Source organism: Trichechus manatus, unplaced genomic scaffold (genome assembly GCF_000243295.1).
Source record: "Trichechus manatus latirostris isolate Lorelei unplaced genomic scaffold, TriManLat1.0 scaffold00288, whole genome shotgun sequence".
Lineage (NCBI taxonomy): Eukaryota > Metazoa > Chordata > Mammalia > Sirenia > Trichechidae > Trichechus > Trichechus manatus.
In genome coordinates, this window is record NW_004444224.1 from 133,933 (window position 1) to 160,693 (window position 26,761).

Consider the following 26,761-nt stretch of genomic DNA (forward strand, 5'->3'; position numbering starts at 1 on the left):
TTCTCAGATCAAAGGACTTCCTTTAATAAGTCTCATAAGTTTGGTTTGGTTTTTACATAGTCCCTTAATTTCTGTTTATCTGGAAATGACCTAATTTCACCATCATATTTGAACGAGAGTTTTGCAGGATATATTATTCTTAGTTGGCAATTTTTTTCTTTCAAGGTTTTATATATGTCATCCCATTGCCTTCTTGCCTGCACGGTTTCTGCTGAATAATCCGAGCTTAGTCTTATTGTTTCTCCTCTGTATGTGACTTTTTGGTTTTCTTGAGCTGTTCTCAGGATTCTTTGTTTGTCTTTGGTTTTAGTGAGTGTGATTATGATATGCCTTGATGATTTTCTTTTGGATTCTATCCTGTATGGGGTTCGTTGAGCTTCTTGGATGGCCAGCTTTTCATCTTTCATGATATTGGGGAAGTTTTCTGTCAGCAATTCTTCAATGATCCTCTCTGTGTCTTCTGTTTTCTCCCCCTGTTCTGGAACTCCGATCACTCACAGAGTTTTGCCTTTGATTGTATCCCACATAATTCTCAGGGTCTCTTCATTTTTCTTCATTCTTTTTTCTGATTTTTTGTCAAACCAAGTTGTATCCAAGTGTTTGTCTTCAATTCCGCTGATCCTGTCTTCCACTGTTTCAAATCTGCTCTTGAGCCCTTCTATGACACTGTCCATTTCTGAAATCTTGTTGTTTATCTTTTGGATTTCTAATTCTTGTTTTTGTATAATTTCTAGTTGTGAATTTATTTTTGCATTTTGTTCCTGCATTATTTTCCTGAATTCTTCCATTTTTTTTGTCTGTATTTTCTATGAATTTGTCTGCCTTTTCCATGAATTTGCCTATTTTTTCCCCATTTTTGTCCGCTTTTTGCTTCAACTCTTGGATAATTCTGAGTATTAGAGATTTGAATTCTCTATCAGGTAGTTCTAGTGCCTTTTCTTCTACTGGAAAGTCATCTGGTGTTTTATTTTGGACGCCTACTGGGACCATCCTGTCTTGTTTTTGTAAATGTTTTGATTTTGTCTGCTGTCTTTGGAGCATTCAGTATTATTTTTCTTGTTTATTGATTGTAGATTTGTTTGTTTCGTCCTGTTTTTTCTTTCTTTTTTTTTTTTTTAATTTGGCTGTGTCTGAGCAGGTGGGCTGTGTGTTCTTTGTTGTTTGCTCATCTGTGGGCACAATACTTTTCACCTCCTTCTCCAATTAGCAGGGTCAGTCACTCAGAGATGGTACAGCAGGGCAGGTCTAGCTGAAGAGGAATTGCTGGGATGGGTTGTTTGTGGCACTTACAACAGCCACCAGGGCGGGTCGGTAATCTGTGCAGGGCAGGTTCCGGTAGGCCGTGCCTGTGCTGTTTGGTGGTGTGATGTTAAGCGCACAGTGCAGGTAGGCAGGATGGAGGGGGAAGATTGTGATGTGTGGAGCTAAGATGGGTATAGGAGAGAGGAGAGAGGAACAGGAGCCAAAAACATACAAACAATCAAAAAAGAGTGCTAGGGGAGCTTGCCGTTGGAGTGGAGAGATGAGAGACTGTGAAATGTATAAAAACAAAAAGGAGAAGAAGAAGAAGAAAAAAAATGAAAAGAATGAATAAATAAAAATTAGAAAGAAAAAAGAACAGCAAAGCCCCTAGAGATCCCACTGGTGCAATATGATCTTAGGAAGTTGTTCCCAGGTGTTGCAGTACAGCCTGCCTAAAAGGCTTGGGGGAATTCAGCACCAGGTATTCAGGGGACAGGAAGAGAAGGAAGGTATAGAGAGATGAGAAACCGAGGAATGAAGAAAGACAAAAAGGGAAAAAGAGGGAAAAGAAAACAAAACAAATAAAATAAAAAAAAGAACAAGAAAAGCCCCCAAAAAAATGAAAAAAAAGAAATGACCTCAGGGATCCCTCTGCATGTCTGGGCAAGCTGAGGGGGTAAGTCTCAAGCCACGTAGCACTGCCCAGCCAGAACAGGCTCCCAAGTCGAGAAAAGGAAAAGAAAACAAACAAACAATTCAAAACAAACAAACAAACAAACAAAAGCCCCGGGATCCTACCAGCGCGGCAGGCCAGACTGGGAAGCAGTTCCACACTCGAACAGAGCTCTGCAGCCCACCAGGAAGACGCTAAGATGGCGCACGGAGCCAGGTATTTGAGCAAAAGGAGGGGGAGGTGGTAAAAGGTAAGGAAGAAATCAAAAGAAGTGGAAAAAGCAACACCAGCAGCCAACAAATGGCACACAGGGAGTCGACCGGTGCGGGCAGGTAGAATCCAAGCAGCCAGTGCTTCCCAGCCAAGAGACTGTGGCCATGGGAAGCAGAGGAGCCCAAGTGGGGGTGAACAAGGGGGGCACGGGAAAGCATATATTGCCAATTACTGGTTGTTCTGTCTTCTGCTGGAAGCTCCGTGAAGCTGCTTTCTCGTACCCCCTATTTGCTGGTCTCTGATAGGAGCCCAAGATGGTGGATCCATGCTGCATTAGCTGATAGGGGACCTCTGCATGAACCTCTCTTCACTCTCCGTTCTCTGTTAGTTTCTTACTCCATTTGGTGCTTGGCTGAGTTCTTTATCTCTTCACTTGATGTTTTAGTGTTTCAGGATTGCTGTTTTCTCTGTTCGGCTTAGTTTTTTGGATCTTTGCTGTGGAGGGACAGCGTGGTGCTTCTGCCTAGAGTGCCATGTTGCTGCAAGTCTCCTCCTCAAGTTTTGATTGAGACAGTGGCTGAGATAATCTGATGAGTTTCTTCTTACTATTGCTTCTGCCTCCCGCAACCACCTCAGAGCCAGTTTCTAAAATCAAAGAGTAAATACTGGTAGGTTTACTTCTTAGGAAAAAGTGGAAAGAAGCCTAAAGACATAGCAGCTCTAATACAGTCCTTTGTTTCTCTTATCCATGTTCCTATTCTTGTAACATGTGGCTTTAGGAGCATCCAAACTTACAACCCTACTTGTTTTCATGCCCCTATAGTCACCTGCTCTACTGACTGCCTAACCCAGCCTCACTCACCCTTTTCCTCCGGGCCAGGTGCCTGGTTGGTTGCTGGAGATGTTTTGGTGTTCAGCTGGACAAAAAAGAAAAAAGAAAAAAAATCATAATATTAGATACTCATGGAAGTATGAAGGTACCATTCTCTTAGACCCACCATATTCTTTAGACCTCCTATTATTAGGTGCATTTCCTTAGTCTTTTGAAGAAGCAGGTCTTGAGACCAGAGAAAGTAAGAAAAACTTCAAAATTCATTCAACAAATATTTATTTGTACTAGGATGAAGCAAACAAAAAGCCCTTCCCAGATAGAATTCACCTTATAGTAGACAGACAAGGAAATAAACAAATGAAGGATTAATATGTTAGATGGTGTTAAGTGCAATGGAGAAAAATAAGGCAGGGAGGGGAGAGTGTTGGGGTGGGAATAGAGAAATACAGTTTTACATATGGTGGTCAGGAAAAGCCTTTCTGAAAGGTGGCATTTGAGCAAAGACCTGAAGGAGATGAGGGAGTAAGGGTTGTAGATATATGGGGGAAGAGCTTTCAAGAGTCCTGGGGTAGAAGTGCGCCTACTTTGTTTGAGGAATAGCAAGAGGCCAGTGTAGCTAGAGTGTAGAGAGGAAGAAGGAAAGATGGATAGAGATAAAATCGGAGATAAATGACAGTGGAGGCAGATTATTTAGGGCCTTGTAAGGAGTTTGATTTTTACTACAAGTGAGATGGGAAGCCATTGAAGGCCTGCAATTTGCACAAAAGGGGCAAGAGAGAGAAAGCACAAAAACCAGGTAGGAGGCTACTGCAGAAAACTAGGCAAGAAATTATGGTAGTCTGGATCAGCATGGTAGCAGCAGAGGTGGTGAGAACTGCTTGGGTTCTGGGTATATTTTCAAGCTATGACCAATGTGATTTGTTGACAGATTGGATAAGTGGTGTTGTGAGAAAGAGAGGGGTCAAGAATGACCCCAAGGCATTTTGTCTGAGGAAGTGAAAGAATGAAGTAGCCATTCTATGAATGGAGAAGACAGCAGGAGGACTAGGGAGAGGATCAAGAGCTTGTTTTTGGACATGTTAAGTTTGAGATGCCTATTAGTTCTCCAAGAGGATCTGCTTCTATAAGTAGTTGGATAGTCAACATAAATTGAAGACAAAGGTCTGGATTAGACATATAAATTAGTGTTTTATCAACATATGCGTGGCATTTAAAGTCATAAGACTATATGAGATCACCAAAGGAGTACGCTCAGATACAGAAAAGAAGAGGTCCAAGTCTTGGGGCATTCCAGTGATTAGAGTGTGCAAAAATGAGGAGAAAACAATAAAGAAAACTGAGAAGAAGCTAGGTAGGGGAAAAACCAAGAGATTGCAGTGATTTAGAAGCCAAAGGGGGGAAAATATTTCAAGGAGGAGGGAGTGATTAACTGTGCCAAATTCTACAAATAGACGTAGTAAGATGAGGACTAAGAATTGACCATTGGGTTTTGCTATGTGGAGATCACTGGTGACATTGACAAGAGAAATTTCAGTGTAATAAGGGCACAAAAGCCTGATTGGAGTAGGCTCAAGAGAGAAAACGAGGCAAGGAACTGAAGCATCAAATATACAAGAAGTTCCAGAGAAATGGGGATGAGGAGAGGAGGTGTAGCTTGAGGGGAATATGGGATCACTAGAAGATTTTATTTAAGATGGCGGAAATTATGAAAAGTTTGCATTCTGATGGGAATGATCCAGTAGAGAAAGGAAAACTGCAGGAGAGAAAGAAGATCATTGCTAGAGTAAGAGAGAGGGGATGGGATCTAGCACATAAGTAGAGGGGTAGCCTTGAATAGGAGCTAGAACAGATCATCATCCACAGGGAGGGCAGAACACATAGGCCCAAATACAGGCAAGTGGGAACATTTGTAAGGTATGCCCTAATTGCTTCTGTTTTTTTTCAGTAAAATAGGTAAAAAGGTCATCATTCAAGAGGAGGAAGGAGGAGGTATTGAAGGAAGAAGGTGGGGGAAAAGAAGGTACAAAATAATCTTCTAGGAAAGTAGGAGAGTAAATGGACTAGGGAAATAGTAATAGGATTGCTGGGAAGCACTGAAGTCCGCATAAGGTCATGAATTTGAAGTGAGACTAGTCAACTGTTATGTCTCCTATTTTCCAGCCACTCCACCCAGATGGAGAGTTAGATTTAACATGATAATATTACCTTTCCTCAGAATCATGTTAGTAGAGTTGCTATATCCTGACATTTCTCGGTCTTGAGACAGAGTCACTCCTTTAGGCTCCTTTGTGCCCTTGGAGTCTGTTTATTCATTTCACAATTTTGTGTACCTGTTACTTGCCAAAATATAAGAACTGGATGCTTTCACATATGTTCTTTCATCCAAACCTTGGAACAACTCAATGGAGTATATAGCATTATCTCCATTTTACAGACGCAAACATTTGTTGAATGGCTGCCAGATGTAAGGGTTCTGTTTTAAGAAGCTGATGGAATCCAATCTATGTTCTATAGGTTATGCTGTTTCAACCCTATTTCGATAAAGACTTATCAAGCACTTAACCTGTATTCAGCACTGTTCTATGCACTAAATGGGTATAGCAGAAACGCAAGATTTATTCTTTCAACAACTATGTCAGTGCCTAATGTATACCAAGTATTGTTCTAGACATTGGGGATACAGCAATGAGCAAAATAAAGTCCCAACATTCATTAAACAATTATGTCAGCTAGTGGCAAGTGCTATGAAGGAAAATAAAACATAATAGTCTGGGAAGTCCTCTCTGAAGAGTGACACTCGAGCAGAGGCTTGAATGACATCTAAGAGCAAGCCATATGAATGTCTAGGAGAAGAGCCTTCTGGGCAGATGAAACATCAAGTGGAAAGTCCTGGAGGTAGGATTGTGCCTGATATGTTCAAGGAAGAGTAAGAAAACTAGCATGGCTGGAGCTGAGTGAGCAAGGGAAAGAGTATAAGAAAGTCAGGTAGGTAGCCAGCATATACATGTCTTTGGACCAGGGCAAGACTTTGGATTTTTTCTGAGTTAATGGAAAGGAATTACAGTGTTTGGGACAGAAGGTAATGTAGTCTGACCTAGGTTTTTAAAAGATCACTCTGATGCATGGAGAATAAACCATAGAGGGTCAGGAGATAAACCAGGGAAAACAATTAGGAGGTTCTTCCAGTGGTACAAGTAAGATGATGGTGTCTTGGACTAGGGTGATAGTGATGGAGGTGATAGAAAGTATTCAGACTTGAGACAATTTTTATGGTAGAATGAGCTGGATTTGTGAGTACAAATAACTCTTTCAAAGAGCTTTGCTTTAAAGGGCAGCAAAGAAATTAGACAGTAGCTGGGAAAGAACATGGGATCAAGGAAGGATGTTTTGGCAAGACAGGAGATATAGTGTATTGGATGCTGGTGGGAATAATTTAGTAAAGAAGGAAGAATTAATAATGTGAGAGAGAAGGGATAATTGCTAGAGTGATGTCTTGAATAGGCAAGAAGAAGTGGATCTAGTGCACAAGTGGAAGAGTTGGCCTTAGGAATACAGATATTTCATTCACAATGTAGGAGCGAAGGCATAGAATAGAGGTATAGATGCAAGCAAGACGGCAGATGTAGTAGAAATGTATAAAAGTTCTCTCCTGATTACTTCTATTTTCTCAGTGAAATAAGAAGCAAGGTTGTCAGCTGAGAGTGAAGAAGGGGCAGGAAGTATTAAAGGTTTAAGGAGCGAGGAAAGGAGTGTGCGGTGCAATGAATTACTTAATATGGCCCTTCTAGCCAAGGTCTTTGTCAATGATTGAGTGGGATGATGCAAATAAGGTATATGGAACCTGTGATGGTTGGGGTTATGTGTCAACTTGGCTAAGCCATGATTCCCAGTATTGTATGGTTGTCCTCCATTTTGTGATCTGATGTAATTATCCTCCATTTTATGTGTTGTAAATCCTAACCTCTACATGTTAATGAGGCAGGATTGGTGTAGTGTGTATCTTGAGTCACAGCTTTGGAGAAGGACATGACTCAAGTCCCACCCTTATTCAAGTTACACCCTTCCCTGGGGTGTGGTCTGCATCCAACGTATATATGTCGGTGCCCTGGCAGAACTTTCTCTCTCTCTCTCTCTGGAATCCACGTCTAGTTCATGATCATCCGACCTCTGGTTCTTGGGACTTGAGCCAGCAACCTCGTGTCTGACCTGCTGATTCTGGGATTCACCAGCTTCTGCAGCCCCATGGGCTGTCGGCCTATTGTCTCGCCTAATTTGCCAGCTTCTACAGCTTTGTGAGCCAGCAGCCTGTGGTCTGACCTGCCAGTTTGAGCTTGTCAGCCCCTGCAGCCATGGGTCAGGAGAAGCCTATGCCTGACCCACAGATTTGGGACTTGCCAGTCTCCACAACCACGTGAGCCATTTTCTTGATGTTTCATGAGATCTGTGAGACGTTGCAGTGAACTACAGAACCGAAAAACATGAGGGAGCGTCCTAAGGGAGGAGGAGTAGTTGACGTTAGAGATGATAGCGTAGGACAACAATTTGGAAAAGTTGGACATTTGGGACATCTTTAACCTCCACCTGATAGGAACCAGCTTTGTACTGATCCTTACAAAAGAAATATTCATTTAGAGTAAAATAAACATTTAAGAATGCTTAAGAGAGTAAATGGTGAGATGTAGTAAGATTACCAGGCAGCACTAAGTACCCACTTGAAGTTAACAGCCATGGAGTTAAAGTGAAACCAGTCAAGGCAGTGTCCCTATCTTCCTTTATTACGTGCCATACACTAACACATTTAATCCTCTGAAATCTCTGAGATGTCCTTCCTTATTTTATAGATGAAGAAACATAGACATGTTAAGGATCCAAACAGTGGACCTGGCTTTGGATCCCAGGCAGACTGATTCCACAGCCTACATTCTTAACCACCAGGCTGTTCTGTTTCCCCAAGATCAAATCTTTTCACATACTGACACAAATATGATAATACGTTAATAATTATTGAATCTATGTGGAAGGTCCATTGATTTGCATTGAACTATTTCAGTCCGGAAAATTCCTAATAAGATGAAGAAAATGACAAGAAAATAATAAAGTAAAACAAAAATTATTAAAATAAAAAATACAAATGCATTGCTGTATTTGACATGGGTAAAGTGTCTTTAAAAGTGGGTTACAAATTGATATGGTCCAATTTTTATAAAATATATATACATACTCACCTAATATGTACCTTTTCATAGACAATATGAAAGAATATACATATAAGTGGTTTCTAAAACCCTACGGCATTCCTAGCTAGTCCGCCTTAGACCAAATGAAAGGTTCTATAAGAGGAAGGGTCTCTTGGGAGACCTTTCTTTGTTACTTTCTTTCCCCAATTATCCCCTTGTGGTCAAATTTGGTTTTGCATGTGATCATATATATATATATATATATATATATATATATATATAATGGCCCAGTAGTTACCTGGGCAACACCTTTCACTCTGGCATACTGTCATCACAAGAGGTTTGCCCACACTGCAAAAGCATGATGTGGATGGGATATGCAGTAATAAGGATAACAGTCAGTTGTCCAGACAAGAAGATCATGGGTCAAGAGGCAAGTTCCATAGTCCAATGTTCTGACTTCGAATCCTACTTTCTCTATTGTCAGCAAATCCCTGACTCTGATTCTTGCTTTAACCATTATCCCTGTGACTGACTCTAAGCATCTTCCCTTAATCCATCAGTTATTTTCTCTCACTCCAGCCCCTCCCCTTTGGAGGAAAATCTAGACCCCAATTCTAAATCTCTCTCCTCAGGTGGCTGTTTCCTCCTGCACTTTCCTTCTCATATCAGGAATATATGTCAGCACTGAACCACCCAGGTCGCCCCTTTTTCCCTCCACCCTGCCAGCTGCCCCCTTCCTGAGTCTCTCCTGAGATTACTGGCCCTGGAATGGAGCTACAGCTCAGCTGCTGTCTGCCTCCCCACCCCCCGCCCCACCCCAAGGGTTCCCAGCTCCATTTGGCTTAAATTTATGAGAGGTTGTCACTCAAGAGCCAAGGTCTCTGCTAGCAGACCAGAAAAGGGTGATATAAAGAAAAGCAAACCCCTATTATCACAACACCCCTTGAAATCTCTCCAGCACCTTTTGCAGAAAAGTAGTGTATTGGGGCTTCTACCTCCTGCCCCTCTTGCCCCTCCTCCTGCCACCCTCTCCAGCCAGTTCTCAAAAGAGCCACTCGATATACTCTGGATTTCTGCATATAGTTGTTTGTGGTTTGCAGAGGTAGGAGGTGGGGACAGTTAGGGCACAAGTTGTCATCTCCTACCCGCTATATAGTACTCAGTCCTTTACTGATCCCTGGCCCCTACCCCAACTCTCCTGTTTATTTTCCAGAAATGCAGCAATTTTAGATGAATCAACGTCCTCTGGTGCATCCACCCGCAAGCCATCGGATTAACCATACTACAGGTAAATCAGGGAGGCATGGAGGTCCACTCTGGGAGAACCAAAAGTCTCACGTTCTATAAGAGTGTCTCTTATGAGAGCTCACACCACCAAAGATCAGTGTTAACCCCCAAGAGCTGACAGGTGAGCATTTCTCAGCCTGTCTCTCAGCCCCTTGTTCTAGCCAGGTATGGATCACAAACCTCTCAGGTGCTCTTCTACATCTTTCAATACTGAGCTCTTCTGACCAGAAATAACAACAGTGAACTGGTTTAGCAAATGGCTTAGGGGAACTGGAAGAAATCACCTCATCTTATTTTTATTAATAATCACAGATATAATACTTACTATGTACCAGTTGGAGCCCTGGTGGCGCAGTGGTTAATGGCTGCTAACCAAAAGGCTGGCAGTTCAATTCCACCAGCTACTCCTTGGAAATTCTATGGGGCAGTTATACTCTGTCCTTGTACCAGTCACTTTTCTAAGCACTTTATAAACATTAACACATTGAATCCTTATAATAGCCCATAAGATAGGTAAGAAGCCCTGGTGGCACAATGGTGAAGTGCTCAGCTGCTAATCAAAAGGTTGTCGGTTGAACCACCAGCGGCTCCACAGGGGAAAAGACCTGGTGATCTGCTCTCATAAAGATTACAGCCTAGAAAACCCTGCGGGCCATTCTACTCTCTCACATGGGGTCACTATGAGTCAGAATTTACTCAATGGCCCACAACAACAACAATAAGATAGATAATGTTATTATTGCCATTTTACAGATAAGAAACTGAGGCCAACCTGGAGAGTATGGCCCCCGGAAACCCTTTTAGCTCAGTAATGAAATTACTCCTGAGGTTCACCCTTCAGCCAAAGATTAGACAGGCCCATAAAACAAAACAAGACTAAAGGGGCACACCAGCCCAGGGGCAAGGACTAGAAGGCAGGAAGGGACAGGAAAGATGGTAATAGGGTACGCAAGGCCGAGAAGGGAGAATGTTGACATGTCATGGGGTTGGTAACCAATGTCACAAAACAGTACGTGTATTAATTGTTTAATAAGAAGCTAGTTTGTTCTGTAAACCTTCATCTAAAGCACAATTTAAAAAACAGAGAGACTGAGGCCAAGAGAGGTTAATTAAATTGCCTAAGGTCATACAGTTAAAAAGTAGAAAAGCTAGGATTTGAACCCATGCTGTCTGGCTCCAGAGTTCACACACTCAATCTCCAGCCAAAGGCATGGGCGTGTGTTGTATGTATGTGTGTACACTTGAAGAGGATGTCCAATGTAAGACTTACTTAACATATCCCACATGGCAGAGGAACCCCAGATAAGAAGGAAAGTCCTAGAAGTCATGATTTTCTTCCATTGCTACAGTTAGGCAGCTGTATTCAAGGCCCAGCTTCTTAATTCATAGACCCCAACACTTTCTTCATGTACAATCCACAGGGAACATGGGGAAGAGGATCCTGTCCTTCTAATCTGGGGCAATCTTACATGTTATTTGAGGACCTGATCCTAGACCATGCCTATAACTCAGATTCTTGCTGATCTGGCCACCCTGATTCCGGCTTTCATTTTGTTGTTTGCTCAGTGGGCCTCCTGACACACACCAGGCTGACCCCTGGGAAGATAGCTACAGCCATCTATGTTGTTCACTCACAAACCCAGATTATAGCCCTTCAGATTCTGAGAACTCTACTTGCAGGATCATCCCACTGGCTTCCATTTCAAGACTCCCTCACTTACATTCAATCCTGTTATTCCAAGTTTCTAGTGAGCTTGTAGCTTGGTTCAGTTCAACCTCACTGCCCACACAGGACTAAATGTTGCTCACCTCTCAAAACACACCAAACACTAATTAGCAACTATGAGGCCCATCAATTTTCTCGTCTTTCCCCGGAGGGCCCTAGTTTCTTTCCTTGCCTACCTCTCTGTATTCCTTTCCTCCTCACCTCTGGGCCTGATGTGCACCAATGTTCCATTCCGTCATCTAGGTGGTAGCTGCCAATTTTCCATGAGTCCACTTTCATTTCCTTTGTAGCTTAAAGTTGTGGATTTTCCTTTCCCATGAGGAAGGAGGAAAAAAAGGAGAGGCCTGCTGGTTCATGGGTCTGTTTTCTTCAGGCTTTGAGGCTGCAGAGAGGAACATGACAAAGAAATATCCTCCCTTTCCCTAAAACTCTCCCCAGAAGTGTCTACCTCTTTTTCTTTTTTCCTACCTTCCAGCAAAAGGAAGCACCATACACTTGCCCTGTCCACCTCTTCCCAGGGCATTTATCAGCATTTGAGTAATGTCTTGTTCTTCCATCTTAGTTCTATATCCCACCCCCTTTCTCCTTCTCAGGAATCTTCACAATCAATTCCCTTCACTCTCTTATATATAAAGCCTCTTCAGCTCTTTAAAAAAAAAAAGAAAGAACCCTTCTCAATCTTAATTCTTTCTCCAAATACCATTAGGGAAATCCTGGTGGCATAGTGGTTAAGTGTTACGACTTCTAACCAAAGGGTCGGCAGTTCAAATCCACCAGGCGCTCCTTGGAAACTCTACGGGGCAGTTCTACTCTGTCCTATAGGGTTGGAATTGACTCGATGGCAAGGGGTTTGGTTTGGTTTTGGTAATACTATTAGAGTAAAAAGAAGCAGGCCTAGGACAAAGCCTTCAGGAACACCAATGTTAAAAAATTAGGGAGATCCTCTCAACGAATAGTCCTGGAATGATTGGATACCATATGCCAAAAGGAACTTTTTAATTAAAAAATCTCAATCATACCTTGCACCTTATACAAAAATTAACTCAAAATGGATCATAGGCCTAAATGTAAAGCCTAAAATTATAACATTTATAGAAGAAAACTCAGGAGAAAATATCTGTAACCTTGGGATAGGCAAAGATTTCTTAGATACTATACCAAAAGTGCAATCCATAAAAGGGAAAAATTATAAATTGGACTTTATCTAAATTAACAACTTCTCTTTAAAAGACACTCCCCCAAGAAGAGCAACTAGGGTCACATAACAATGTATATATACATTTTTGTATGAGAGACTAACCTGAAGTGTCAACTTTCGCTTAAAGTACAACAATTAAAAAAAAAGACACTCCCAAGACAATGAAAAGATAAGCTACAAACCAAAAAATATTTGCAAATCATATATCTTATAAAGGAGTTGTATCCAGAATATACAAAGTACTTTCAAATCTCTGTAATAAGAAAATAACTTTTTAAATGGGCAAAATATTTGAACAGACACTTCACCAAAGAAGCTACATGGACGGCAAATAAGCAAATGAAAACATGTGCAACATCATTAGTCACTAGAGAAAAGCAAATTAAAAACCACAATGATATACCACTACAGACCTATTAGAATGGTTAAAAAAAAATGGCAATAGCACACAACAGAATACTCTTGTTGTTAGGTGCTCTCGAATCGATTCCGACTCCTAGCGACTCTATGTACAACAGAATGAGACATTGGCCTGGTCCTGCGCCATCTTCACAATTGTTGTATGCTTGAGCCCACTGTGCTTTGCACATTTCATTATAATACTTTACTTTGTCTTCTTGGGCTGCCCTTTGAAATTCTTCTGTTCAGCTCTTTTACTTCATCATTTCTTCCATTTGCTTTAGCTACTCTACGTTCAAGAGCAAGTTTCAAAGTCTCTTCTGACATCCATTTTGGTCTTCTCTTTCTTTCCTGTCCCCTTAATGACCTCTTGCTTTCTTCATGCATGATGTCCCTGATGTCATTCCACAACTCATCTGGTCTTTGGTCATTAGTGTTCAATGCATCATATCTATTCTTGAGATGGTCTCTAAATTCAGGTGGGATATACTCAAGGTCGTACTTTGGCACTTGTGGACTTGTTCTAATTTTTTTCAACTTCAACTTGTATATGAGTAATGGATGGTCTGTTCCACAGTCAGTCCCTGGCCTTGCTCTGACTGATGATATTGAGCTTTTCCATTGTCTCTTTCCACAGACGTAGTCGATTTGATTCCTGTGTATTTTGTCTGGTGAGGTCCACATGTATAGTCGCTGTTTATGTTGTTGAAAAAAAGGTATTTGCAATGAAGAAGTCATTGGTCTTGCAAAATTCCATCATGCAATCTCTGGTGTTGTTTTTATCACTAAGGCCATATTTTCCAACTACTGTTGTTTCTTCTTTGTTTCCAACTTTCACATTCCAATCAACAATAATTATCAATGCATCTTGATTGCATGTTTGATCTATTTCAAACTGCAGAAATTGGTAAAAATCTTTGATTTCTTCATCTTTGGCCTTAGTGGTTGGTGCATAAATTTGAATAACAGTAGTATTAACTGGTCTTCCTTGTGGGTGTATGGATATTATCTTATCATTGACAGCGTTGTACTTCAGGATAAATACTGAAATGTTCTTTTTGACAATGAATGCGACGCCATTCCTCTTCAATTTGTCATTCCCAGCATAGTAGACCATATGATTGTCAGATTCAAAATGGCCGATACCAGTCCGTTTCCACTCACTAATGCCTAGGATATCAATGTTTATGCATTCCATTTCATTTTTGACAAATTCCAATTTTCCTAGATTCATAAACTTTGTACATTCCACGTTCTGATTATTAATGGATGTTTGCAGCTGTTTCTTCTCATTTTGAGTCATGCCACATCAGCAAATGAAGGTCCCTAAAGCTTGACTCCAACCAAGTCATTAAGGTCAACTCTAGTTTGAGGAGGCAGCTCTTCCTCAGTCGTATTGTGAGTGCCTTCCAACTTGAGGGTCTCATCTTCTGGCACTATATCAGACAATGTTCTGCTGCTATTCATAAGGTTTTCACTGGCCACTTTTTTCAGAAGTAGACCACTAGGTCCTTCTTCTTAGTCTGTGTTAGTGTATAAGCTCCACTGAAACCTCTCCACCAAAGGTGATCCTGCTGGTATTTAAAGCTTGCAGTATCACAGCAACACGCAAGCCACCACAGTATGACAAATTGACGGATACAAACGGAATACTGTACAACAATAAAGAACAAGGATGAATCTGCAAAACATCTCACAACATGGGTAAATCTGGAAGGCGTTATGCTGAGTGAAATAAGTCAATCACAAAAGGACAAATACTGTATGAGACCACTACTATAAAAACTCATGAAAAGGTTTACATACAGAAAGAAACAACCTTCAATAGTTAAGAGGGAGGGGAGGGGCGGGGAAGGAAAAACACTAACTAGATAGTAGAAGAGTGGTAACTTTGGTGAAGAGTAAGACAGTACACAATACTGGGGAAATCACTACAACTTGACCAAGGCAAAGTCATAGAACCTTCACAGACACATCCAAACTCCCTGAGGGACCGAGTTACCAGACTGAGGGCTGGGATCATGGTCTCAGGGGACATCTAGGTCAATTGGCATAACACATTTTATAAAGAAAGTGTTCTACGTCTGACTGTGGTGAGTAGCATCTGGGGTCTTAAAAGCCTGAGAGTGGCCATCTAAGATACATCTACAGGTCCCATCCTGACTGGAGCAAGGGAGAATGAAGAAAACCAAAAATACAAGGAAAAGATTAGTCCAAAGGATTAATGGACCACAACTACCACAACCTCCACCAGACTGAGCCCAGAACAACTAGATGGTGCCCGGCTACCACCACTGGCTACTGTAACAGAGATCACAATAGAGGGTCCCAGACAGAGCAGGAGAAGAATGTAGAACAAAATTCAAATTCACAAAAAAAAAAAAAGACCAGACTTGCTGGTCTGACAGACACTGGAGATACCCCAAGAGTATGACCCCCAGACATGCTTTTAACTCAATACTGAAGTCACTCTTGACTTCACCCTTCGGCCAAAGATTAGACAGGTCTATAGGGCAAACTACATATATGAGAAATGTGTTTTGTAGTTCAATCATGTATACGAGACTAAATGGGCACACCAGCTCAAAACCAAGACAAGAAGGGAGGAAGGGACAGGAAAACTGGATGAATGGGAAGAGGGACCCTAGGGTGGAGAACGGGAGAGTGTTGGCCCATCACAGTGTTGGCAATCAATGTCACAAAACAATTTGGGTATTAATTGTTTAATGAGAAACTAATTTGCTCTGTAAACCTTCACCTAAAGCACATTTTTTTAAAAAAAAGGCAATACCATGTGCTGGTGAAGATGTGGAGCAACTGAAACTTTCCCATTGCTGGTGGGAATGCAAAATGGTATAGCTACTTTGGAAAACACTTTGGCAGTTTCTTAAGCATACACTTACCATACAACCCAGCAATACTACTCCTACATATTGATCGAAGTGAAATTAAAACCTATGTCTGCACATAAGTAAGTGAATGTTTATAATGGCTTTACTTGTAATCGCCAAAAACTGGAAAAAAAACAAATGTCCTTCAACTGGGGCATGGATAAACAAATTGTGGTATATTCATATAGTGGAATACTACTCAGCAATTAGAAGAAGAAGTGAACTACTGATACACCCAGCAACGTGGATGAACTTCAAATGCATTATGCTAAGTGGAAGGCGCTAGACTCAAACGGTAACATACCTAAATAATTCCATTTGTATGACATTTCTTGTAAAAGCAAAACTATAGGGACAGTAGACAGATCAGTGGCTGCTAAGGGCTAGGGTCTAGAAAGGAGTGACTACAAAGGGGAAAGGTGAAATTTTTAGATGATGGACTTATTCTATATCTTGATTGTAGTATTGACTACATGACTATATACATTTGTCAAAACCCACAGAACCATACATGGATAAAGATAAATTTTACTATATTAAATTATACCATAATTTTTTTAATGGGGAAAAAAAGTTAGGGAGAGGTCAACAAACTAGCAAAGAAGGCCAGAAAGGAACAGTGAGAAAGGTAGAGCAGAAAGTTGGCTGTGGGGTTGGGGAGAAGTGCTGGGCCTCTCATGTCTCTCTTCTTTTCATAGGCAGACTTTTTTTTTTTTTTTTTTTAACAGTTAACAATTACCTTTATTGTTGTAGTTTAAGTGAAAGTTTACAATTCAAGTTAGTCTCTCATACTAAAATTTATACATACATTGTTATGTGACCCTAGTTGCTCTCCCTATACTGTGACAGCACACTCCTCCTTTCCACCTCTGATTTCCTGTGCCCATTCAACTAGCTCCTAACCCTCTCAGCCTTCTCATCTCACCTCCAAACAGAAGCTGCCCATTTAGTCTCATGTATCTACTTGAGCTAAGAAGCACACTCTTTACGAGTATCATTTTATGTCTCACAGTCCAGTCCAATCTTTGTCTGAAGAGTTGGCCGCGGGAATTGTTTTAGTTCTGGGTTGACAGAGTCCGGGGGCCATGCTTTCTGAGATTCCTCCAGTCTCAGTCAGACCATTAAGTCTGGTCTTTTTACTAGAATTTGAGTTCTGCATCCCACCTTTCTCCTGCTCCATCAGGGGCTCTCTGTTGTGTTCCCTGTCAGGGCGGTCATTGGTGGTAGCCGGCACCATCCAGTTCTTCTGGTCTCAGTCGTAGCCAGACTTCTCAGAGGAGTCATCTATGCTTATTGTCTCTATTTCCTCACCTATCACACATACCCAACCTACTTCAATCTAGCTTCTACTCCTACTCCACTGAAATGACTCTCCTTTAGATAAGCAATGCTTTCCATGATGCTAAATCATGGTTTTTTTCTGGATTTTCTCCTGCTTTTCTGGTCACTTTTGCCCAATATGTAAGTGTTGGAGGCTCTCGACGTTTGGGGCTAGGTCCTCTCTGTTCTCTGTTCCTAGATAATCTTACCTGTACCCGTGACTTCACTTATCATCTATAGCAGCACTGTCCAATAAAACATTGTTGTTAGGTGCCCGTGAGTCTCATAGTGACCCCATATGACAGAGTAGAACTGCCCATAGGGTTTTCTTGGCTGTAATCTTTATGGGAGCAGATCATCAGGTCTTTATCCCATAGAGCCACTGGGTAGATTCAAACTATCAACCTTTTGGTTAGCAGCGAATGCTTAACCATTGTGCCACCAGGGCTCCTAACGTCCAATAGAACAGGGGTCAGCAAACTACAGTCCATGGGCTAAATCAGCCTGTTTTTGTAAATAAAGTTTTATTGGAACACAGCCACACCTAGTTCTCTTATCCCTACCTCCCCTTTATCTAGTTAATTTCTACTTACCCTTCAGAGCTCTCTTTAAGGGTTCCTTCTTCCAGGAAGCTCTTCTTAGCATCCCAGACTAGGTTCAAACCAAAAAACCTATTGCTGTCAAATCAATTCTGACTCATAAAGACTCTATAGGAACAGAGTAGAATTGCCCCATAGGGTTTCCAAGGCTATAATCTTTACAGAAGCAGATTGCCACATCTTTCCCCTGAGGAGCGGCTGGTGGGTTCAAACTGCCGACCTTTTAGTCAGCTGCTGAACATTTAACCACTGTGCCACCAGGGATCCTCAGACTAGGTTAGGACCCTCATTATAAGTTTTCATAGCACCTAGTACTGCTTCTTGATAGCACTTATCACTAATGTAATTAAATAATAATTTTGTGATCAGAGGTTGAATGTCTGTCTCCATTTCTGTTTACATATTGTCTGTGGATGCTTTGGCATTACAGGAGCAGGAGAGACCATGTGACAGTAGACAGGTCATTGCTTTTCCTCACTTCAGCATCTGTTCCTGAAAAAGAGCTGAGAGCGAAGGAGAAGGAGTTCTCTAGAATATATTTCTTATTACCTGCAATGTAGTTATTGGGTGTTTGTCTTACCTCCGCCCTCCACCACCTTCACCACCCCACCAGATCCCATTTCCTTGAGAGCACAGTCCATATTTCCCATTTATTTATCTCCTGCAGTAATTGCAACTGTGTCTTGCACATAGTAGGTACTCAACAGATACTTGTTCATGTGAATTAAAATTTCCTCAGTCGTCAAATTCCTGGGAGCGTCAATGTGGTATATTAGGTGGAGGGCAGCCTTTAGAGTCAGACAGATCTGGGTGGGTACCCCGGATCTGTGCTCTCTATCTGTTCAAACCCCAGCTCTGCCATTACTAGCTATGTGACCCTGGGTAAATTACTTAGCCTTGCTGTGCTTAGAACTCTCATCTGCTCAACAGATAATATCTATCTTGAAGGATGAAAAGAACTTAAGAAAATGTATGTAAAATGCTTAGCACATATTAAAACAGTAAGAAGTTATATTTTGAAATAATGAAACCCTGGGTTGAATATAAGAATAGGTCAGGTTGCTGGTGTATTGCCCGGTTAAAGTACTGGAATCAAAGAGTAGAGGTTGCCACAGAGTCCGTTTTCACTAAGTGGAACTGAATGAGGACGAGACTACCTGGGATTGCTCTAAGGGCCCTTGAGGCTTATTCTGCTACCACAGGAGCTCCAGAAATGGTCTCTTTATATTCTAAACCAACCCCAGAAATCAAAATCTTGCTGTCTTTCCAGTATCTGCCCCCCAGAATGCTGAGAATAGCTCTAAAGAACTGGTAAAGAACTTAACAATAGTCTGCTTGGACAGAAATCATTCTGTACAGCAACTGCAAGAGCCCACGTCTGTAGCCCTGAAGTCTCCTGGAGCCTCCCCCAAGTTAGGGGTGTACAGGGGAGACCCTACAGTGCAGCACCCCCTTAAAATTTCACATTTCATTTCAGGGAATCCTTAGACACACGGACTGCTTTTTTGAGTTGCAGACCACGGGAAGAAAGAGATTAGCGCTCAGGAGCAAACAAATCACATCTCATAGGTCAAGTCCTTTCGTCCACTTTTGCCTCACAAAGATGGTTGTGTCAGTCTATTCCTTGCCTCAGAAGGACAGCTTGTTAAGACAAGAGAATACACCTTGGCAAAGCGCCTAAAAACAGTCAAACCAGTAGCAACTTAGGTACCGTTTTCCTGCTGCCACTATTGGGGAACAAGTAGCAATAAGTCCATGCCCAATCCACCCTGCCGCCTTCTCAGGCTGTGTTTCTTCTTTCCTTTGTTTCTTTCTTTAACGGTGTTGCCACAGCAACCACTGTCACCAGAAAAGGCAAGATAGTGTCACCCCTCTATGCTCTAAGCAGCACGCGAGAACTAACCTTGGGAAAGGCAAATTACCCAGACTCCTCCGTATGCCCCATCCCACTGGGCTCTTTAAAGAGGAATCACAGGTTGTCAACAGCACCAACGGACAGGAAAAAAGGAACAACTCATCTGTACCTGGACTGCATCTACCCTGCATTCGCATGACATTACCTGGATGCTGTGCAAATGAACACACATTATAAACACATCACACACACACACACACACACACACACACACACACACAAAGCCATTGCTATTGACTTCATAGTGACCCTATAGGACAGAGTAGAACTGCCCCTTAGGGTTTCCAAGGAGCAGCTGGTGGATTCGAACTGGTGACCTTTTGGTTAGCAGCCAAGCTCTTAAACACGGCGCCACCAGGGCCCCAAACACATTATAATACTGCCCAGAACACTCATTTTAGATGAATAGGCACCGGTACTCAGAAGCCTGTCCCGCAGTCCAAGGCAGGGTAACCTAAAAAGGGCCTGAATCCTAATTCTAAGGCTTAAAAAGACTTCTTTCTTGCCTTTGAATTGACACAACCCTAGGCTTTGTAAGCTCCCTGCTCTAGAGGTGTGGGAAGTGAAGCGAAATGGGAGTTTCTGCTTTCAAGTGGTGGCAAAGAGGCTTTGGCCCCCTGGGCACCCTTGTGTTCCTGCTAACATATTCTTCCTCAATGTTAAAGGAAGGTCACTGCTAAAGGACCTTAGAGGGAAAGGCCTCCGGGATCCCCTGGTGCCCTGGGAGGGCTCTAGACTGCTGTTTTTGGAGCACTCTTGGAACTGTTTCAATTCTTCCAGTGCAGCAACCAGCTGCAGTCCTCAAACAGCTTCAGAAAGACTTGCTCAAGGTCACCCTTGAGATAATAACAGAACAAGAACCAGAAATCCTTACTCCAGGTTCTATATATACACATTCCTCTCCTAATTTATGGGATGGATATAATCCAGAGGCCCTATTTCTCTGATGCCTCCTAAGACAAGAATAGAACCTAAATGGTCCTAGCTCCCGAGCCCCATGGTCTGTCCCTCTTCCCACCACCTCTCCCCCTCACCCAGATCACCCCTGTTTCCTGGAATAGCAATACCCCCCACTGGAGTCAGAGGCAGAATTCCTTGGCCATGCCAGCTCATGATATGCAGTGAGTCAACAGCCCCGGCCCATTCCCCCCAGCATGGACTGCCACGGTTTAATGAGTGGTTATTTGTGGTGCTCTGCACACAGCTTGGAGCTGTGCCTTCACCCCGTACTGGGGAGTGGCGGGTGGGGGAGAGACAGTAGTGTCAAAGTATCATTTATTACTATAATCTTCAATGTGCATCCCACCCAAGGCGTTAATGTTCCGAAATAAGCATTTAATCCCCTTACTACCTACAAAGCAAACACTCAGCTGGAGGGCTTTGTGTGGGAGGGAGACAGCACCCAGGACAACAGAAAGATAAAAGACACCTCTTCTCCTGGGTTGGGGGTTGAGAAACGTAGGTGGGCATGCCCTCAGGAGTCAGCCTGGAGTGAAGCAGAAAACAAGCTTCGGGGAGGATAATGTGGCAAAGGCTTGGTTTCAAGGCACTTGTTTAAGGGCACCTACAGGGATGCAGATGTCTTAGAAAAATGGTTTGGGGTCTGCTTCTGACTGAGCTTACTCTTGCAGCTAAAATAATTCTGGCGCAAGTCAAGCCGTTCCACGCAGCAGTCAGGAGTATGCACTTAGAAAGGCATGCGTTTAGGATTGTGGAATCCCGATAAGTTTTCACTACTTACCTTGCCAGTCTAGTACATTCTTCTTTCCCTCTCTTCCTCCCCAAGCTTAGTACTCTCACTGGAAGTCAAGCGGCCAAACGAAGGAGAATTAAGTACCTAGAGACTATTTGCCATCAGGTCCTCCAAGTCAAATACTTCAGAGGTAATAGACTCGCTCTCATAGCAGTATGCTAGATTTCAGAAGGAAAGCCTCTCCTCTGGACCCTGATGCTCTGCAGTTATGGGAGTTAATGATGTACACCAGGAACTAAGAACACATGAAAAGAGGCCTCCAGGTTTCCCCTTTCCCTCATTCCCATTAGCTTAGCTACTCCACTCCAGCACTTTCACTGCACCTATTTTTAAGGTGACTAGGCATCCTGGATAGGAATCCCTGGGTGGTACAAACAGTGCTAGGCTGCTAACCTAAAGGTTGGAGGTTCGAGTCCACACAGAGGTACCTCAAAAGAAAGACCTGGCAATCTATTTCCAAAAGATCACAGCCAATTAAAACCCTCTGGAGCACAATTCTACTCTGACACATATGGGGTCACCATGATTCGAACCTGACAACAGCTGGTAGTAGTAGGCATCCTGCATAAGGAAGCATAGTACCTGCTCTGCTAGTATGCCACCAAAATGTACCCTCTTGATAAATATTATCCTATGGTGCTCTCTATTCTCTTGCTCAGCAAAACTTATATTTATGCGTTTATTAAATCACACTGCTTATATTTCTTATAGAAACTATCCATAATAATATATTCCTTAAAAATTGCACATACCCCGAAGAACTAGATGGTGCCCAGCTACCACCACTGACCACTCTGACAAGGATCACAACAGACAGTCCCAGACAGAGCAGGAGAAAAACATAGAACAAAATTCAGAGTCACAAAAAAAGACTAGACTTACTGGTCTTACAGAGACTGGAGGAAACCCCGAGACTATGATCCCTGGACGCTCTAGTAACTCAGAACTGAAACCACTCCCGAAGCCCACTTTCCAGACAAAGATTAGACAGGCCTGTAAAACAAACAATAACACATATGAGGAACGTGCTTCTTAGTTCAATCAAATATACAAGACCAAATGGGCAACTCCTCCACAAAAGTAAGACAAAAAGACAGGAAGGGACAGGATCTAGACAAATAGACACAGGGAACCCAAGGTGGAAATGGGGAGAGTGCTGTCACATTGTAGGGATTGCAACCAATGTTACAAAACAATATGTGTATAAATTTTTGAATAAGAAACTAACTTGAGCTGTAAACTTTCACCTAAAGCACAATAAAATTTTTTAAAAATTGCATGTAAGTCACATCATTCTGCGTTCACTAGGATAACATGTTAAAAGAGCCCTATGTAAAGTTCTTTTGGGGTGAGAAGTCAGCAGTAGTGTGCCCCTAGCCTTGGTCCTACCACTGAGTAAACTTGGTAAGTTCTGGGCCTCAGTTTCCTTATCCGTAAAATGAAAAGACCAGACTAGATGATCTTTAGGGTTCCTTAACAAATCTAAAATTATATCACTAAAATGTTTTGATATTTTATTTGAGGTTTTCTAGGTGCAAGATACACCTGTATTTCCATCTTGAAGAATTTTTGCAAAATAAATTTTATCTTTTTCCCATGATACAATAGACTTACTTTAAAAAGATAACTTAGAAATACAGAAAAGTATAAAGAAAATGGGGCGGGGGAGGTGGAGCATCTATAGAACTACTACCATAAAAATGCAATTATTGACTCGATCCTTCTTCCTCCCGTCCCCCTCAACCCTATCTCCATCACTTCCATCAGTTAAGACTCTCCACTGGCAGACATGAAAGATGAATCCAGTTTGCATATCTCGATACTGGCCATATTACTTATGGTTGTCTGCCCCTATAGAGACCTGACATTCTAAGAGGCAACTTCTCACAGCTGCAACTTGGGAGGAAGAGCTGTCCACACTCCTGGGTCACAGGATGACAAGGTCATCTACTTCTAGCAGCCAGGGGCTTCCTCTTCAAGCCACTAAAACCAATAACCTAAATGGTAACTAAGAAAGGGATGAGCAAGCTTGGCAACCAAGTTCTGATTTCTCTGACTTCAGAAAGCAGATGTTTCCAGAGATGGAAAGCATTCGAATGACAAGTAGCTAGCGCTTCTATTTTGTATGTCCAATACCAAAAAACCAAACCCATTGCCACTGAGTCAACTCCAACTCCTGGTGACCCCATGTGTTACAGAGTAGAACTGCTCCATAGGTTTTCTTGGCTGTGGTCTTTATGGAAGCAAATCTCCAGGCCTTTCTTCTGCAGCACTGCTGGGTGGGCTCAAACTGTCAACCTTTAGGTTAGTAGTCGAGCACAAACCATTTGCACCAGCCAGGGACCTATGTCCAATATAGCCATGATAATAATGGGATACGTATGAGGGAGAGGAACTTGGATTCCCTCCAAGTACCTATCAGGTTCCCTAACAACTGACTCACAGAAGACGTAACAGAATGGTGTCACCTGACCAAGTTTCCATTGTGGGGAAGGTTGCAGATGCAAACAGATGTGCACAGGAAAGAAGATGTTTTCCCCAAAGTATGATATCCTATTTCCATTCCCTAAGAAGACAGCAAGCAGAATAACAAAGGAGTACCTATTCGAAGTTTTACTCTATTGAGATTTCTAGTTATCTGTCCCTTGCTCCAGCCCCTGCTAGCAAAACACAGGAAAGACACCATGAGGATGGTCACCAATCATCCATGACTCCCATTTCAGCAGGATGACTGCCGGACAAAGAGGCACCAGCTGGGCTCCCCTCAGATGAGAAACACAACAGGATCACAGAACCTGCAATTCTATTGTAAGCAACCAGTTGTCCTGTATGACAAGGGATTCTAGGAAAGAGCCCCCATATCCCATTCCCACCCTTCACTGAAACTAGAGAGAAGTTATTAAACCCTAAGAGACAGGCTGTGATCCACAGCAATCAAGTTCTGCCTGCAGCTGTGAATGCAGATAAGCTGGAGAGTCCCTGCAGCTCCTCTGCACACGAACGCACACACACCAACACACACACGCTCACAGGGAAATGCTCTGCTGCAGTACTGAGTGACAGCAAAGGGCCACGAAGGCAAAGCCAAGCCAGAGATCCTCCCCAGCAGCCCCACCAGAAATCTTTGCACTCTTAGTTGCTCTAGGTCTGGATGTTCCTCCCAGTTTTTGTTCTTCACTTGAAATGGAAATGTCTTAAAGACATCCCAAATCCTCTCAGTTCCTATAGTTTCTCTGAAGCAAGAAGATAAGCAGGTGGGGGAGGTGACGCTTACATAAGATTCAGGGTACACAGGGCTTTCCCGGGCTGGGCACTTTTCCCGTGGGGCTGGGCTGAGAGAAATGAAGCAGTTTGAAGTCTCCCTAGGGCATCAGATCTCTGGGCAACACTTCTGCTTTTCATCATAGCTTTTGCAAGAGGGAGAAAATGGGCTGAATCTTGGCCTCTAGGGAAGCAGAGACCCCATGGGGATCTGGTTCAGAGACAGCTGGTCTCTGTGTACACCCAGGTGCCTGCTTCTGGATTTTATAAATACTCATCCCTCAAGCCAGCCTCAGCTCCATATGAGGAGGCAGCTTCGACGGCTAAATTGCTAGTTAGAACCAGCTCACTCTGACAGCCTGGGAGGCTGGGCAGCCCTGCACATGCTGACAGCTAGTTCCCATCCAAGGCTTCTACTCTCACCATTCTACTGACCCCCTGGTTGAAGCTAGCCAAGCTCAGCTGCTGAGTCAAGAGGGATCCCAAGACTTGACTTTCCCCCTAAATACCAGACTGTTCTCCCTGCCACCGAAATAGCTTTGTCACTCCCCCAAATACAACCTAAATGCCAGCCCCTGTAGCGTGTCCTACAGAGATGCTGTGTGCTTCCCCAAAAAGCACAGGCTAAGCACACAATTTCATGTTGGCATAGCCTTCAGATCACAAATTCCCAGGGGGTAGCTTGAATTGCAACTTTCAGATTTAGAAACACTAGAGGGGGTTGAATCTTAGACCTCCGTGAAAGGAGGGCAAAGAAAACCTCTGTTCTCATGTTGGAGCTGAAAGAAGCAGGAGGAGAGAAGGCTGATCTTTTTTTTTTTTTTCCTCTCTCTTTTCTTTCTGAAAGGCTGCCATCATCAGTCCCCACTAGCTGAGAGACTGGAAACCACTTTGGTTCATCTGTAGCCCCCAGACTAGCTAAATGTTCCAGGATAAACTTGGTGGACATGGCAACCAAGACAGCATAGCAGTTGGCACTAACTGGCTCCCTGGGTGACAGCTTTTAGTAGGAGCCAGCAGAGTAAGGTTTTAGATAAAGATCTAAACTGGGACTCAGGCTCCAGGGTCCTATTCCTTCACTACCCTGATGTCCTTGGAAATTCTAGTGCTAGTTTTCCGTAATACTCTGAAATAGAAGAAACAAAGAGATAATAATAATAATAGCTAACATATATTGAGTGCCTACTCTGTGCCAGGCACTGTACTTTACACGTATTATCTCATTTAATCCTCAGAACAACCAGTATTAGCTCCACTTTACAGATTAAAAATGGATGCACAAAAAGGTTAAGTGACTTGCCTAAGGCCACACAGTAAATAGTAGAGCTAGAGTCTGGCATATAGCTGAGAAGTTGGATTTAATGCAATGACTGGAAAGCAATCTGCAAATCTATCTGGAGCGAGACAAAGCAGGACCCTGGTACTAGGAAAGGGGTTGCAGAGAGCAAGCTCGTGATGCCACTGCCCAGACTAACTCCACTTGGGAAGGACGATCCTTATTTCTGGATAGGAGACGGTACCTAAAAATCAATACAATCAGACAAGGAGAAAGTTCTTTCCAAGTCTCTGCTTTGATCCCCCCACCCATGGACAGTGTTCTTTGAAAAGAGTGAATCAGTTCGTGGAATGGGTCTGGCTTCCATAAACACCGCGGAGCCTGCCCGAAAACCCAGGATGTAGCAAACACTGCAGAGGGAGGTCTGCTCTTGAAGGGGACATCTCCCCAGGTGCTGGGCATGCCCCCACCGCAGGAGCTTCTGGATATATGAAATGTCCCCTTGGACAATTCCTGACCGAATGAGTCGAGAGGACGATGCCACCTTCCTAAAGGAGGAAAAGTGGCCATCCAGCGGGTGTGGGATGGAGTTCTTGTTGGATGCTACATGAGAAGTGGAAGAACACTAGGAAAGAGAAGAAGCGAACGTTTTTCTCAGAAGTGAAGGGAGTGATGGAAGCCAGAACAACCTCAGAGCAGTAAGACAGATGCAGAGGGCAGTATCCCGAGGAGACAACTTATCACCTGAGAGCTCAGTCCCCCACTCTGCACCCGATTCCAGTCACCCCCAGAGGAGCACCATCCACAGTCGAGGGACTTAGAACACCCCTCTTCCAATAGGAGCCCAGCACCCTGAGCTCGGAGCTTTCCCAGATGGGCAGTCGGACGCTCCCGGGGGTTCCCCACTGTTTCGGGCTGCCGCGCCCTCCCTGGCCTCCCTGGGACCCCAGCCGCAGCCTCCTCCCTGCCGCAGCCTCTCGCCCGGAGCGGCGGGGG

At 43.0% G+C, this 26,761-nt stretch overlaps 1 protein-coding gene across 1 annotated transcript in view; it reads right to left on the reverse strand.

Annotated features, from left to right (window-relative positions):
* The window catches only part of PCP4L1 (Purkinje cell protein 4 like 1), a 28,284-nt gene that overhangs the window by 1,398 nt on the left and 125 nt on the right, over positions 1-26,761 (reverse strand). The window contains exon 2 of the mRNA XM_004390209.1: positions 2,991-3,045. Within this exon, the coding sequence (XP_004390266.1) occupies positions 2,991-3,045 (55 nt within the window). The remainder of the gene's footprint in view (positions 1-2,990; positions 3,046-26,761) is intronic.